Source organism: Podarcis tiliguerta (assembly GCF_965153285.1).
Source record: "Podarcis tiliguerta genome assembly, chromosome: 2".
Taxonomy (NCBI): Eukaryota; Metazoa; Chordata; class Lepidosauria; order Squamata; family Lacertidae; genus Podarcis; species Podarcis tiliguerta.
In genome coordinates this window covers 5788342-5804010 of record NC_139535.1, presented here as the reverse complement: position 1 = coordinate 5804010, position 15669 = coordinate 5788342, and the positions used below count along the sequence as shown (strand labels likewise).

The following is a 15669-nucleotide window of genomic DNA, read 5'->3' as shown; positions in this document are numbered from 1 at the left end:
ATTGGCTGGCTTCACGGTTTTATGCACGTTGTGATTTTTGTATAGCGTACAAACACATCATGATTCGCGATATACAGGTGAAACTCAAAAAATTAGAATATTGTGGAAAAGTTCATTTATTTCAGTAATTCAACTTAAAAGGTGAAACTAATATACGAGATAGACTCATGACATGCAAAGCAAGATATGTCAAGCCTTTATTTGTTATAATTGTGATGTTTATGGCGTACAGTTGATGAAAACCCCAAATTAAAAGAAAATTAGAATATTAAATGAAATTAGCAAAACAAGGACTGCAAATAGAACAATATTGGACCTCTGAGAAGTAGAAGCATGCACATGTACTCAGTAGTTGGTTTGGGCCCCTTTTGCATCAATTACTGCCTCAATGTGGCATGGCATGGATGCCGTCAGCCTATGGCACTGCTGAGGTGTTATGGAAGACCAGGATGCTTCAATAGCAGCCTTCAGCTCTTCTGCATTGCTCGGTCTCATGTCTCTCATCTTTCTCTTGGCAATGCCCCGTAGATTCTCTATGGGATTCAGGTCAGGTGGGTTTGCTGGCCAATCAAACACAGTAATCCCATGTCCATTGAACCAGGTTTTGGTACTTTTGGCAGTGTGGGCAGGTGACAAAGTCCTGCTGGAAAATGAAATCAGCATCCCCATAAAGCTCATCTGTGGAAGGAAGCATGAAGTGCTCCAAAATCTCCTGGTAGACGGCTACGTTGACCCTGGACTTAATGAAGCACAGTGGACCAACACCAGCTGATGACATGGCTCCCCAAATCTTTTTTCTGTTGAGAGCAGCTTTTGCATCTCATTTGGAAACCAAGGCCCCAGAGTCTGGAGGAAGAATGGGGAGGCACACAATGCCAGATGCTTGAAGTCCAATGTGAAGTTTCCACAGTCTGTGTTGATTTGGGGAGCCATGTCCACACTGCTAAAAGTACCAAAACCTGGTTCAATGCTGAAGGCTGCATGACCTGTATTGCCAGGTCAAAACGTAATGAAACCGATAGCACGATATGGGCTTCAGACCAGTTTTGGGTGATACATAGATATATTGCCCGGCCCTACTTACAAGAAAGAAATATCTTACAAGGACCGTGTAGTCCTGAGATTGTATAGAGGACATACAAAGGAGACCTTCAATAAATGTTACAGTGCGGAGTCCTGTTTAGGGCAGTCAATTCCAGTCCTGGTTTTCCAGGTTTTTTCTCCACCTGCTGGTCAGTATTCTGTGCCTGCTAAGCATGCTCCGTCTTCAGTGAGATGGAGGGCAGATTCCTCTTGTTTTCTAACCTTTTTATACTTCTGGAAATGTTGGGGTCCTCCTGAGACCGCCGATACTTCCTTATGGGTGAGTGGTATGGTTTTTGGTTACTTCTCAGGTTCCCTAGAGAGGCTGTGTTTCCCAGTGCCTGCATAAGTCTGTGCTGCGGAAGGGTCGTAGCTCATCTGCTTTGTGTTCAGAAGGTCCCAGCTTCTCCAGGGAGGCTGTTGGTGAGATCCTGGAACCCTGGAGAGTCCATGTAGTCAATACTGAGCTAGATAGTCAGTATAAGGCCGTTTATGAACTTCTATAGCTAGCTTCTGGATTGGAATAACTCAAGATGCTTGCATGATGCTTCCATGATTTAACCAGCACTGGAGGTAAGCAAGCATATGCTCCAAATTTACCGTATTTTTCGCTCCATAGGACGCACCGGCCCATAGGACGCACCGTTTTTTGGGGGGGAAATAAAGAAAAAAAAATCCCCCCCCAGGCGCTTGTGGGGCCAGCAGCGGGGAGAAGCGTTCTTCTCCCCGCCGCCCGCATGCAGACCAGGTCCAGGGACAGCGGGAAGACGCGCTGCGCCTCCCTGCTGTCCCCGGAGCTTGCGGGGCAGGCAGCGGGGAGAAGCGCTCTTCTCCCCACCGCCTGCCTTAAGACCAGGTCCGGGGACAGCGGGAAGACGCGCTGCGCCTCCCCGCTGTCCCCAGAGCTTGTGGGGCTGGCGGCGGGGTCTCCCCACCGTCAGCCTCCAAACCACATCGGGAGACAGCGAGATGGCGGCGTTCCGCCTCCCCGCTGTCCCCAACCTTGTGGGGCTGGCGCTGGGGCTCTCCTGAAGTCTGGAGAGTGAGAGGGGTCGGTGCGCACCAACCCCTCTCACTCTCCAGGCTTCAGCGAAAGCCTGCATTCGCTCCATAGTACGCACACACATTTCCCCTTCATTTTTGGAGGGGGAAAAGTGCGTCCTATGGAGCGAAAAATACGGTAATCTCCTGAATGGTGCGGCTACCGAATTATAGAGTTGGAAGGGATCCCAAGGATCATCTAGTCCAACCCCCGGCAATGCAGGAATAAACTCTACTGTTTTCAGGGGCCACCAACATTTTAGGTCTCTGGGCTGTCATGAGTGTTGTTGGCGTCATCTCTGCTCCTCCCTTCCCAGGATCAGCCTTCTGCCTCAACGAAACAGGAAGACAGCATGTGTGGACACAAACGCCACTTTTGCCTGGGATCGGTGCCAAAACAAATGGAAACTGATCCGGTAGAATGAATCTGAGCCTTGAGAATCATAAGAGAGTCTGGACAGGACGTGGGAAAGAGTGTCACTCTTCCAAATTCCTATTTTAAAAAAGATAACCACCTTCGTCACTTTATGACTAAGGGGGCTGCGAAAGGACGCTCAGATTTTTGGTTGCCATGGCGCCCACAAGTGTTATGTTGGCAACCCCTGGCTCAGTCCACCCCCCACTCACCCAAATTTTAAACTTCTTAGTGCATCGGTTTGCCTCTTTGCCAGGAGTGTTTTTTGAGACTGGTGAAAACGTTAGAATTTGGCTGGGGAGCCATGTGACATGCTCAGAAGTGTAATTATTGCTTAGAAGTTTATTATGATGCCAGTACTTAGTATTCTATTAGCTAATCTTTTGGGGTCCTATCTATACACCCCAAGGGGACAAGCTTTGCTTGTTAGCCTGAGAGGCTCTCCGCAGGGGGACTCTATACCTCTTCACTGTCACGCTGATCTGTGCTGGATGTTTATGATGTACTTTCATTCCTTTTTTCCTTCCCCTTTAGCTTGGCAGACGTGTACCATTTTTTTAAAAAAGAAAACCTGGGTTGTCTGTCCACTCTGATTCTTCTCTGTCCTTCATTTAAGTGGGTAATATTAAGTGTTGTGTTGTGCCTCTGTCTCTGTCCTGTTGTTTGCAGTGTTCTGTTATAGTTTTGTTGGTTGTATCAATAAAGCCATTTTAAATAGATTTCATGTCGTCATCGCTGGTGACCCAAATGAATGACATTATTTTTATACTTATATCCTGTTTTTTTCTTGGACTGGAACTCAAGGCGGCCTACACACATTAATCAGCACAGATAAAATACAGAATGTTCAAAGCATATACAATAGTTTAAAAGGAATTAAATTTCAATAGAATTGAAACAATACAAAAATTCCACGGATGACTATGGAGGAATGCTGGGGCTGGGAGTCCAGCCATATATTTGAAGGACTGAGAAGCTTTGTGCTAAAAGCAGAGGATCTGGCCCATATCCATACAACCATAGAATAGTCTTCTTTTGCGATCACTCGTAGCCGAGTAAGATTGTCTTCCATGAACACAATCTTAACAGTGTATCTGTAAGTGACTGTGGAGGCCAATTCTGGATCCACACGTCCTTCCACAGTGGGGACATAGGTTTCCAGGCGGAAGTTGATCCCAGTGAGGGTTTGCCAAGTGTGCCTTCCTTTCGTCCTGAGTTCAAGCTTCTTCAAAGCCCATGACACCTTTGGTAAAGGCTGTTCTCCAGTTGGAGCGCTCGCAGGCCAGTGTTGCCCAGTTGTCAGTGTTTATACTACATTTTTAAAGATTTGCCTTGAGAGAGTCTTTGAACCTCTTTTGTTGACCACCAGCATTACACTTTCCATTTTTAAGTTTGGAATAGAGTAGTTGCTTTGGAAGATGATAATCGGGCATCTGCACAACATGACCAGTCCAACGAAGTTGACGTTGAAGAATCATTGCTTCCACACGGGTGCACTGACATTATTTCGCCTGTCTTCCCAAGTGGTATGTAAAAAAATTTGGAAACACAGTTGATGAGATCTTTCAAGGAGCTGGAGATTGTAAGTGGTCCATGTTTCACAAGTGTACAGTAAGGTTGGTAGTACAATAGTAAACAAGCATTTCGGTTTCCCTGCAAATGTCCCGGTCCTCAAACCCTCTGCACTTTAATCAGTAGAAGGCTGCAGTTGCAGAGCTAGAGTTGGAAGGGATCCCTGAGGGTCATCCAGTCCAACCCCCTGCAATGCAGAAATCTCAGCTAAACCATCCCTGACAGGTGGCCCACCCGACCTCTGCTTAAAAACCTACAAGGAAGGCGAGTCATTCGCTCCTCTTTCAGTGAAAAAGAAAGAAAGAAAAGAGCGCAACTTCATCGCTCTTGCAACCAAAGGGTTAAGGCGAGTGAGTCCCGGTTTCTAGAGGTGCTACCCGGAAGGGACGCGCCGACGAGGGGAGCGTCCACTTCCGGTGCCCCTCCTCTCCCCCTCCCGTGGGAAAGCGGACTTTGATTTTCCCACGCGGCGGCTCCGGAGGGTCCGGCGGGAGTGCGGAGCGCCTTGCGGGTGCGCGGCCGAGCAGGGGCCGCCCTGGGCGGGAGGCGCAAGGAAAGGAAGCGAGGCTGGAGCAGCGGCTCGGAGGTGCCCAGTCAGCGGAGAGAACAAAAGGCGGGGGAGGCCCCTGAATTTTGGGGTGCGGTTGCTGACTAGCGCCCCAATGCACCTCCTATTTTGCAGGAATGTTCACAAGATGCTCTCAACGATTTTGCAGTTTTGTGCACCCAGGTATGCAAAAGGCTTGTCCGCACGTTACGCTGAACACGGGTCCAGGCTGCCTCGGCGCACGCGAGCAAGCGTTTGTGTGAACGACCGTACCCGTGTCGGATTGGCCCTCATTGCGGCTGCAAGCACGGATGGTGTGCTCGTTGAACGCAATGGGATGTTGCCTCTCCGTAGATGTGTCGCCCGTCTCTGCAAACCTCTCGTGGTCCCTCAGCCTCCTAGTAGCAGAAATGCTGGAGAGCTTCAGAAATCGACAAGTGTAACGTGTGAATGCACTTCTCTTTGCTAATCCAGGAAAAGGAGGCAGCATATTCCTGGGGATAGCGTTTGAATGCGGGTGCAAGGCTAGAGCCTGGGAGAGTACCTGTAAACCAGTTATGCTAGATATACTAGATATAGTAATTATGTTAGATATAAGAGCTGTTCAACAGTGGAACAGTCTCCCTTGGGAGGTCTGCCATGGATGCTTCAGCTGAGATCCCTGCATTGCAGGGGGTTGGACTAGATGACCGTGGGGGTCCCTTCCAACTCTATGATTCTATGGTTGTATGATTAGGAAAATCTAGAAGCAGCCAAGCCTGATTTAATTAGCAGCTATGTTAAAGAAAAACAAAACCGCAAAGAACTTTACAAATGGAGTGTCTTAATCTGCTCTGTAAAAAGAAAATCGGGAATAGTTGGAGTTAGAGAGGATCATTCACTTTTTTAATGTGTGGAAGCAGCTACGTGTGGAGAGTGTTGAAAAGTATAGCTCTGTGGGTGTGAGCCATTTTTGAATATATATATATATATAATCAAAAGGTACATTAAAGCTGTTTATTTTTGTATATCTGTTATGTTTTTTATGGTCAGTAAAGTATTTTTTTCTATTAAAAACCCTGTTAAAATCTGAAAACCGCAACTAAACACACAAATTGTTAGGGATGGGGCACTGCTAGAGCTGCTGTGTTTGACATTGTACATAGCTGTGAATGAGATAAAAAGTTTTGATCTGTGTCTTTTAAGCGTAGGAAGAGCTTTGCTTCCCCTATCCCAGGGGTCTGCAACCTTTAAGACAAAAAGAGCCACTTGGACCCATTTCCGAAGGAAAAAAAAACTGGGAGCCACAAAACTATTGTGACATTTAGAACAAATATACCTCTGGAGCCGCGATCTGACAGCGGGCGGGAAGGTGACGTCGGGACGGTGGATGACTAACGCACGCACTGCCCCCATGTGACGTCACAGCCAGTACAGTGCCCGCCACAGTGGGGAGTGTCGGGGCGCACAATGCACCTCCTCCCCTCGCTAGTATCCGCCCTGGAGCCGCGGCAAAGGTGTAAAAGAGCCACATGCGGCTCCGGAGCTGCGGGTTGCAGACCCCTGCCCTATCCGCACTAACCCATATATTATGTCCCTCTGAATTTCGGTGTTTTACCTGTCTGTTTTTGCAGAAGAAGAAACCCAAGTTGCTAGCTGCAATTCCCTTTTGCTGAAACTACCTTCCCACCGGGTGGACATCCTGGTTACCCTCAGAAGGACTTTGCTCACCTTTGCTGGACTTGAACCCTAATTTGAAAATTCATACAGAGAGAAAGTGACAACAGAGCAGAGAAGATCCTCCTGTTCTCGCTGGGTGCTGTGCTATATCACAAATGGAAGAACAGGATTCTGCCAGCCCTGATCCGGATTTAAGCTGCCTTGCCACCCAGTCTGGGACCAGAGGGGAATTCCGGGAAAGGAGCCTGAAGAAGATGCCGGACCAGAAATCCCTTTCTTTGGATGTGTGTTGCTGGAGGTTCAGGCATTTCTGCTACCAGGAGGCTGAGGGACCAAGAGAGGTTTGCCGCCGACTCCGCCACCTTTGCCATCAGTGGCTGAAGCCGGAGAGGCACAACAAGACCCAGATCTTGGACCTGGTGATCCTGGAGCAGTTCCTGGCTGTCCTCCCCCCGGAGATGGAGAACTGGGTCAGAGATTGTGGGCCGGAGACCAGTGCTGAGGCAGTGGCCCTGGCAGAAGGTTTTCTCCAGGGCCAGGCAGAGGACGACAGGCAGGGAGAGGAACAGGTAAGAGGGTATCATCCTGGAGGTTCCTGAGGGTTGAGTTGTTCCTAAAGCAAGTGGTGGGGACTTAGCTAGGACCAACAGGCCTCCCCAGTTAGCCTGCTGCGGCCTCGGTCCAGTATACCTGAAGGAGCGTTTCCACCTCCATCGTTCAGCCCGGACACTGAGTTCCAGCTCCCAGGGCCTTCTGGCGGTTCCCTCCCTGTGAGAAGTGAAGCTACAGGGAACCAGGCAGAGGGCCTTCGTGGTGGTGGCACCCACCCTGTGGAATGCCCTCCCTGTGTGGGAGCCAGTGTGGTGTAGTGGTTAAGAGTGGTAGACTCGTAATCTGGTGAACCGGGTTGGCTTCCCCGCTCCTCCACATGCAGCTGCTGGGTGACCTTGGGCTAGTCACACTTCTGTGAAGTCTCTCAGCCCCACTCACCTCACAGAGTGTTTGTTGTGGGGGAGGAAGGGAAAGGAGAATGTTAGCCGCTTTGAGACTCCTTCGCGTAGTGATAAAGCGGGATATCAAATCCAAACTATTCTTCTTATTCCCATCAGATTTCAAGGAAATAAACAACTACCTGGTTTTTAGAAGACATCTGAAGGCAGCCCTGTTTAGGGAAGTTTTTAATGTTTGATGTTCTGTTGTGCTTTTAATTCTGTTGGGAGCTGCCCAGAGTGGCTGGGGAAATCCAGCCAGATGGGCAGGGTATAAATAATAAGTTGTTGTTGTTCTTGTTTTGGCCAAACGGCACCCACCTGCTCAACACCTGATGTAGGTAAGGAGGCAGGTGGACCAAAGGGACCAGCACACACCCTCACAATCAGCTGGTGGATGGCACAGACAGAGATGGGTTAGGTGATTGACAAGTGGGTGGTTCCGCCCATCTGTCAAACGCAGTGTTGGATTCAGATCCCCCACTCCTGTCCTCTTGCTGCATTCCTTCCAGACGCAAGTCCGTCCTCTTTTAAGGGAAGTCACCCGCACAAGACTTTCCCAGCCTCCTTGGGGGAGAATGTGTTGGCAGTGGCATCTGAGGGGAGGTTTTCTTGCAGTCTAGGGCCGGTGTTGCATTCCAGCTCCCATCAGCCCCTGCTATCATGACAAATAAGGAGGCAGAGTGGGAGTTGGCATCCAGAACCTCTGGAGGGCAAACAAGCTCTGGAAAGCTGGATTATTATAATTAACATTATCATTATTATTAATATTATTTAATTAAATTTGTACACCATCCTTTATCTGAAGAGCACAAGGTGGCTCACAACATAAAAATGCAAAATGAAAGCATGAAATACATAATAAAACAAAAGCAAGGGGAGTTACATGTGTAAGAGGCTCGTTTAGAATTATATTTTGAGAATGATTCCTGTTCTTATGTAGCTGCATTTTTCTATACTTTCCGAATGTCCCACCATCATAAAGTATTTGTGCTCCGTGTTGTAAAAGAAGCAAAGTTTCTCTTTGCTTTCCTGTGTATTTCCTATCAATAAGACAATCGGTGTGGTGCAAGCAAATTTTTATTCTGAACGTGTGGCCTGGAGAAAAAAAAGTTTGAGAACCACTAATGGAAAATGAATGTCAAATGTTGGGGGTGATCACTTCCATCTTTTGGTGAAAGATGTTTCTAATCCTTAAAAAGATGCCCATCACTTTCCCAAGATACTTTCTCAGTATCCTTAAATGCTCTGGAAATCACAGCTGGAGAGACTGTTGTGCTTGGACCCTGCTTTGGACTTATCAGGAATAATAATTATTATTATTATTATTATTATTATTATTATTTTGTTATTTATACCCTGCCCATCTGGCTGGGTTTCCCCAGACACTCTGGGCGGCTTCCAACAGGATATTAAAAACACAGTAAAAGGTCAAACATCAAAAAGTTCCTTAAGCATTGGGTTGGCCACTGTGAGAGGCTTGGGCCTGATCTGGAAGTCAGACTTTTCTTACATTCTTGCCTGCTGGCATTTCAGGTGTCGGGGCAGCTCCTGGAGGCAGCCGTGACTTTCCCCAGGAAAGAGGTACCTTCATTCCGAAATTCCCAGCGGCAGCTCGATGGGGAGTTTTATCCAGAGAAGAAAGAGGAAACCAGTCTGATGGGTAAGGTTTTTCCCGAACTCTTTGGGTTTGTATTATTTTGCTGAGCTTTTATCTTTTATCATCAACTGGCTGCTACACATAGGAAGCTGCCTTGTATCTTTTGCATGCAAAGCAGACTCTCTACCCCTGAGCTTCCTTTAAAGGTTCTAGCCCTCATTGTTCTATGTGACAAAATGCTCATATAAGAGCCTAGGAAGCTTGCCAGATGGTCCATTTTTCTCAGTACTGAGAAAAGTGGCAGTATCTCTCCAAGGTTTCAGGCATGGGTCTGCCTCAAGTCTACCTAGAGATGATTTACAAGGTCAATTACAAGATCTAATCCGTCTGCAAGAGATCCCCTTCTGAACAGCATCCGCAAGTAATAAATTGGTGTAAATAAAATAAATAAAAGTGGTAGCAACTTCCTGTTTTCAGCTAGCCTCTCCCAGTCTCTACTGAATCTCAGTTCTGTCAAATTTGCTAATTGATTCCAGCTTAATGGCTTTGAGAACTTTTTTTTGGGGGGGGGGCGGTTTGCAGCATGACTTTAAGAGTGTGTGTGTGCGTGTGTATATTTTTTTATCTGTTTTACAATTTAAAATACTTATTTAAACATCCTTATAATATCAATGACTTCCCTTCTTCTCTTTCCATGGTTCATTTTGCATATCATAAATCCCTGCATATTTTACAAAAACTAAACCATTCACTATTCCATTATTGCATCCATCACCATTATTGCATCCATCAAAACTTATTTACACTGTCGAATTTATCTTAATGCTGCCAATGTTTTCAGGTGTACACAATTCCCCCCCCCCATATATTCAATATATAAGAATGTATGTTCTTCTTGTTCTCTTGTTCTGTATATTAAGTCTGCATGCTGCACATATTTCATCAGCTTAAGTTGTCATTCATCTTTAGTTGGGACCTCGCTCATTTTCCATTTTTGGGCAAACAAAACATGGACTGCAGTAGTAGCATACATAAATAACTTTTTTTGACACCTGGGAATTTCAGTCTGAATTATCCCCAACAAAAAGGAGTACTTTAAACATTTTTTTTCAATTCATTGTGGATTTTTTCCCAATACTCTTTTATCTTTTACAAGTCCACCACATATAGAACATCATTCCCTCAACCTTTTTGCATCTCCAGCACTTATCTGATTCAGTCTTATACACCTTAGGAAGCCTACTTAAATACCATCTGTAAACCATTTTCAAGTAGTTATTCTGCAAAGAATAACATAATTTTATTATTATATGCCGCCCATCTGACTGGGTTGCCCCAGACTGGTTGGCTTCAAGCAGAATATAAAAACACAGAAATCCTCAACCTTTAAAAACTTCCCTGTACAGGGCGACCTTCTGATGTCTTCTAAAAGTCAAATAGTTGTTTGATATCTGATAGGAGGGTATTTCACAGGGAGAATGCCCCGTGGAATGCCCTCCAGTCAGATATCAAGGAAATGAACAACTATCTGAAAGCAGCCCTGTATAGGGAAGTTTTTAATCTTTGATTTGAGAAATTATAAAATCTGCTGGGGTTTTATATGTAGAGTTTGGTGGTTATAGAGTTAACCTCCTTGTGTTCTGCCCTGGGGGAGGAGCGTCCATCCGGAGTGTCCTTCACGGCTGCCATATTATAATTTCATGGAGTGGCTGGGGAAACCCAGTCAGATGGGCAGCATAGAAATAATTTTTTACTACTACTACTAATATTACTATTACTGTGAAGTCCCCCTGCCTGGTTCCCTGTAGCTTCCCTTCTCGCAATGAGGGAACCACCAGAAGACCCTCGGAGCTGGAGCTTAGTGTCCACTTTGAATGACAGGGATGGAGACGCCCATTCAGGTATACTGGGCCAAGACCATTTAAAGGTCAGCACCAACACTTTGAATTGTGCTTGGAAACATACTGGGAGCCAATGTTAATCACCCTGAGAACAGGATGCCGGACTAGATGGGCCTTTGGCGTGATCCCAGACCATTCTTATGTCCTTCTGGTTGGAGAAAGAGCCATTACAGTGGTACCTCGGGTTAAGAACTTGATTCGTTCCGGAGGTCCGTTCTTAACCTGAAATTGTTCTTTTTTTAAAAAAATAATATTTATTAAATGTTTAATAGTTACAAAAAGAAAAAGAATAAAAAAGAAATAAGAAACAATAAAAAATTTAACAAACAATACATCAAAAATAAAAGGAAAAAACAATGCCACAGAACAACAAAAAAAAGACTAAAACATTTAAAAACATATCCAAATTTCATTTCTTTATCTTTCATATGCTTGTTTCCTCGACTTCCTCACGCCTCCCTTTTTTGTATTCTAGTTCAAATTAGCTGTTTCAACAAATCCTTTCCCTCTTTCTCAATTTTTGTTCTATAATTTATCCTAACACAGTTTAACTTTAAATTTTCCACTTTAACGCGTTAACAATTAATTTTTGTATAATTCTTAATAACACTTCTGCTAAAACCATGTAACTTCATTCCAATATTCTTCTAACATTTTAACCTGAAACTGTTCTTAACCTGAAGCACCACTTTAGCTAATGGGGCCTCCTGCTGCCGCCACACGATTTCTGTTCTCATCCTGAGGTAAAGTTCTTAACCCGAGGTACTACGTCCGGGTTAGCGGAGTCTGTAACCTGAAGTGTTTGTAACCTGAAGTGTCTGTAACCCGAGGTACCATTGTAGTTAGATTTGAACCAATTTTCAGACATTCACTGCAGGAGTGCATTTTCGTTCCTTGACCTGAAGGTTCCATCACTCACTTAAATTCACTTTTCCTCCCCTTATTTATCGCAGGTGATGAGAGGCAGGAGAGCAAGTATGAGGTGGAATCTCGGAAAGTATCGGCAAAAAGAGACGAGCGTCTGGAGATGCCCGAGAAAGCTGGAGCTCAAAATTGCCCGGCGACAGAGGAGGGAAACGCAGTGGAGAATTGGTGGGGTGATCATGATGGGGATTCCTCTATGATCCCAGTTCAAACTGAGAAAAACAGTGGGAAGACGGAGTATAAGTGCCCTAAATGTGAGAGCACCTTCAGTAGCGAATTAAACCTAGAGGGACACCAGCGAACTCACACCGGGGAGAAGCCATATACGTGTCTGGAGTGTGGAAAAAGCTTCAACTGGAGCACGAATCTGATTAGACATCAGATAATACACAGAGGGGAGAAACCTTACAAATGCACAGAGTGTCGGAAGAGCTTCAACTGGAGCACACACCTTATAAGACATCAGAGAATCCACACCGGGGAGAAGCCGTACATATGCCTGGAGTGCGGGAAGAGCTTCAGTTCGAGCACGAGCCTCGCGTACCACCAGAAAACCCACACGGGGGAGAAGCCGTACAAATGCTCAGACTGCAGCATGAGCTTCTGCGTCAAGTCCAGCCTTATGAGACATCAGAGAATCCACACGGGGGAGAAGCCGTACGGTTGCTTCGACTGCGGGATGAACTTCACGGCCAAGTCGGACCTCACTCTGCACCAGAGAGTCCACACGGGGGAGAAGCCCTACAGATGCTCCGAGTGCGGGAAGAAATTTGGCCGGAGGATAAACCTCACTTCCCATCAGAGAACCCACACGGGGGAGAGGCCATACAAATGCTCAGATTGCGGGAAAAGCTTTCGCAACACGTCGCACCTCCTTCGGCACAGGCGGATCCACACGGGAGAGAAGCCTTATAAGTGCCTGGCATGCGGGAAGCAGTTTGGTCGGTGCGAGCAACTCGCTTCCCATCAAAGAACTCACATTGGGGAGAATCCCTGAAAGCGCATGGAAAGCGTTTCAGTCAAAATGCTGCCCTCACTTCACATCAGAGAAGTGTGCCCCCATAAAACAGTATAAATGGATTCCCTGAGGAGGAGCTGTGTGGGGCTTAATTCTTTGAGTATTATTATTTATTGAATTTATATACCACCCTATACTCAGAGGTCTTAGGATGGTTCACATAAAAGATCACAATATATAAAATCAAAGTAAAACCAGTAACATGCACACACACACACACACCGCAAAAAAGACCCGCATTTTAAAAGGGTACAGGATGTCGATCAGGTCAGCCAAAGGCTTGGTTAAAAAGGAACATTTTTGCCTGGCACCTAAAGGTGTATAATGAAGGCACCAGGTGAACTTCCCTGGGGAGAGTATTCCACAGACAGGGTGCCACTGCAGAGAAGGCCCTGTTCACGTGTTGCCACCTCCAAACCTCTCGGGGTGGTGGCACACGAAGGAGGGCCTCAGAAGATGATCTCAGGGGCCGGTTAGGTTCATAGGGAAAGAGGCAGTCCTTGAGGTATTGTGGTCCTGAGCCGTTTAAGGCTTTATAGGTCAAAACCAGCACTTTGAATTGGGCCTGAAAACTAATTGGTAGCCAGTGCAGTTGGACCAGGATTGATGTAATATGCTCAAAGTGTCTTGCTCCAGTGAGCAACCTGGCCACTGTATTCTGCACTAGCTGAAGTTTTCAGATGCAGCCCTACGTATAACGCATTGCAGTAATCTAACCCTGAGGTTGCCAGAGCATAGACAACAGTAGTTAGGCTATCCCTGTCCAGATAGGGGCTTAGCTGGGCCACCAGCCAAAGATGATGGAAAGGCACTCCAGGCCATTTCGTCTAGGGAACCACACACCAACAAGAGTCTCAGTCTTGACTGGATTGAATAGGTGTGGTTAGGATTGTGAAGCAACCTGCGGGGCCGTCAGAGTCTTAGCAAAACGGACCGGCTGTCCCTTGATGGGACCAGCCTTTGGAATGTGACCCCCTTTGGATTTTTTTTGGAGGAAGGACAAGACACGAGGTGGACATTTTTGCAAAATCACCAGGGGCTGAAAGCTCTTAGCTGGAGTTGGTCAAAACAGCGTAGGATTTGGGAATCTTGACGCAGGATTTGTGGCTCTGCTTCCTGCTTTCAGAATCCGCCTTGTTTCCAGTATGGTCTCCTTCTATTTCTGTAAATAAACAATGTCTAGAGCAGGGGTCAGCAAACTTTTTCAGCAGGGGGCTGGTCCACTGTCCCTCAAACCTTCTTGGGGCCGGACTATATTTTGAAAAAATAAATAATGAACGAATTCCTATGCCCCACAGATAACCCAGAGGTGTATTTTAAATAAAAGCACACATTCTGCTCTCGTAAAAACACCAGGCAGGCCCCACAAATAACCCAGAGATGCATTTTAGATAAAAGGACACATTCTACTCATGTAAAAACACGCTCGTAACCCACAGCGTGCGTAACCAGAAGCGTTCGTAAACAGAGGTATCACTACTGGACTAAATCTAGGAGCCAGGCTAAATTTTTGCCCTCCTCCCACAAACTGTGATTCTTCTTTTAGATAATAGTTACTGGGTTTCATTCATGATGAACTGCTTTTTATTTTATTTTACGGTGTTTCCACTTCTTTTCTCACATTGCACTGTGATTTGTTAATTTCTTAAATGTAGATAAATGTGTTAACTTCTCAATGCATAAATAAAAATCTCCAAAAGTCCGAATGTCACCTTAAGTTATAAGAGGAAGGGGCTTGGCTCAGCAACAAAGCACCTGCATTGCATGCAGAGGGTTCTGGATTCAATCCTGGCATCTCTAGGTAGGACTGCAGTAAGTGCCCTGACTAAAACCCTGAAGACCCACCACCGGCCAGTGTAGCTAAAAGCCCAGTGTCTGTGAGGATGGCGGAGCTTCTCAGGACTCCCAACCCCCCGGCCCTCAGAGCTGGACCTCAGTGTCCAGGCTGAAGGATGGGGGTGGAGACGCTCCTTCAGGTTTACAGGTCCGAGGCTGTTTAGGGCTTTCAAGGTCAGCACCAATACTTTGAATTGTGTTCGGGAACATACTGGGAGCCAATGTAGATCTTTCAGGACCAGTGTTATATGGTCTCACTGCAAGGTTGTTAGGAGGATAAAATTGGGGGTGGGGTGCAGACTGTGTATGCTATTCTAGCTCCTTGCAGGAAAGGCAGGAGATAAATTGAAGAAGAAGAAGAAGAAGAACAAGAAAAAAGGAAGTTGCACTGCTCCAGTGTCTGGGATCACTAATTGAGTGCACGACTGGAAAAGGCTAAATAATTGGGAATTGGAGCTCCAGTGTTTCAGAGATATACGGTTTTTAAAAATATTATTATTATTATTATTATTATTATTAAATGAAAACCAACAATACAATAATAAAAGAAACCTAATGATAATAGTATAATAATAAAAGGAGATTTTATTAACAGCCGAACTTAAAACATTAAAAAAATTAATCATACTTCCCACACAAAGTAAGACTTGAATTGAATGGGCACGAAATTTATTTCTTGGGTCACAGGTTTCTAAAAACTGATCAATTCCTAATAAGGTGTCCGATGAGCAGCTGTCCAAAAAAGGGTGATGAGAGAAGTAGTCTAGAAGTAGCCTGGAAGTCCTTTCTCCGGGCAAGAGATGTACCGCTCTGCAGTTTTTTTTTAAAGTCTATGAGTCAGTTATGAAAGAGCCATTTCTGGGAAATCAGCTGACTATAAAGAAATGAGAGTTTCGACTTCGGGGCTTGGGTGCTAGAGGGCGCTGCGAGACCAAAAAACGTAAAAAATAGCTGCGTAACCAAAATAGTTCAGGTTTAGTAGAATTATATATGGAGAAGTTTCTCTCTCCCTTGCTCGTATTATTGGGAGGTTTTTAATGCTTGATGTTTTAATTATATATTTACATATCTTGTAAGCTGCCCA

General features: G+C 45.7%; 1 protein-coding gene across 2 annotated transcripts; it reads left to right on the top strand.

The window, feature by feature from the left end:
- The first annotated feature begins 4531 nt into the window (after nucleotides 1-4531).
- LOC310670528 (uncharacterized protein) lies at nucleotides 4532-14451 on the top strand. Of its 2 annotated transcripts, none has more exons than XM_083426014.1 (4): nucleotides 4532-4841; nucleotides 6272-6886; nucleotides 8843-8969; nucleotides 11761-14451. In XM_083426014.1, exons 2-4 carry the CDS (start codon nucleotides 6473-6475, stop codon nucleotides 12726-12728), a joined length of 1509 nt encoding a protein of 502 aa, XP_083282140.1. In that variant the 5' UTR covers nucleotides 4532-4841; nucleotides 6272-6472; the 3' UTR covers nucleotides 12729-14451. The 2 variants fall into 2 exon arrangements, with proteins under 2 accessions (XP_083282140.1, XP_083282141.1); XM_083426015.1 differs by having other exon boundaries at nucleotides 4549-4622.
- The last annotated feature ends 1218 nt before the right edge of the window (nucleotides 14452-15669 follow it).

Coding starts and splice junctions, on each gene's coding strand:
- LOC310670528 (XM_083426014.1), top strand. CDS start 6,473: ATGGAAGAACAGGATTCTGCCAGCCCTGATCCGGATTTAAGCTGCCTT. Junction 6,887..8,842: donor ACAGGCAGGGAGAGGAACAG/GTAAGAGGGTAT, acceptor CTGGCATTTCAG/GTGTCGGGGCAGCTCCTGGA. Junction 8,970..11,760: donor AGAGGAAACCAGTCTGATGG/GTAAGGTTTTTC, acceptor TATTTATCGCAG/GTGATGAGAGGCAGGAGAGC.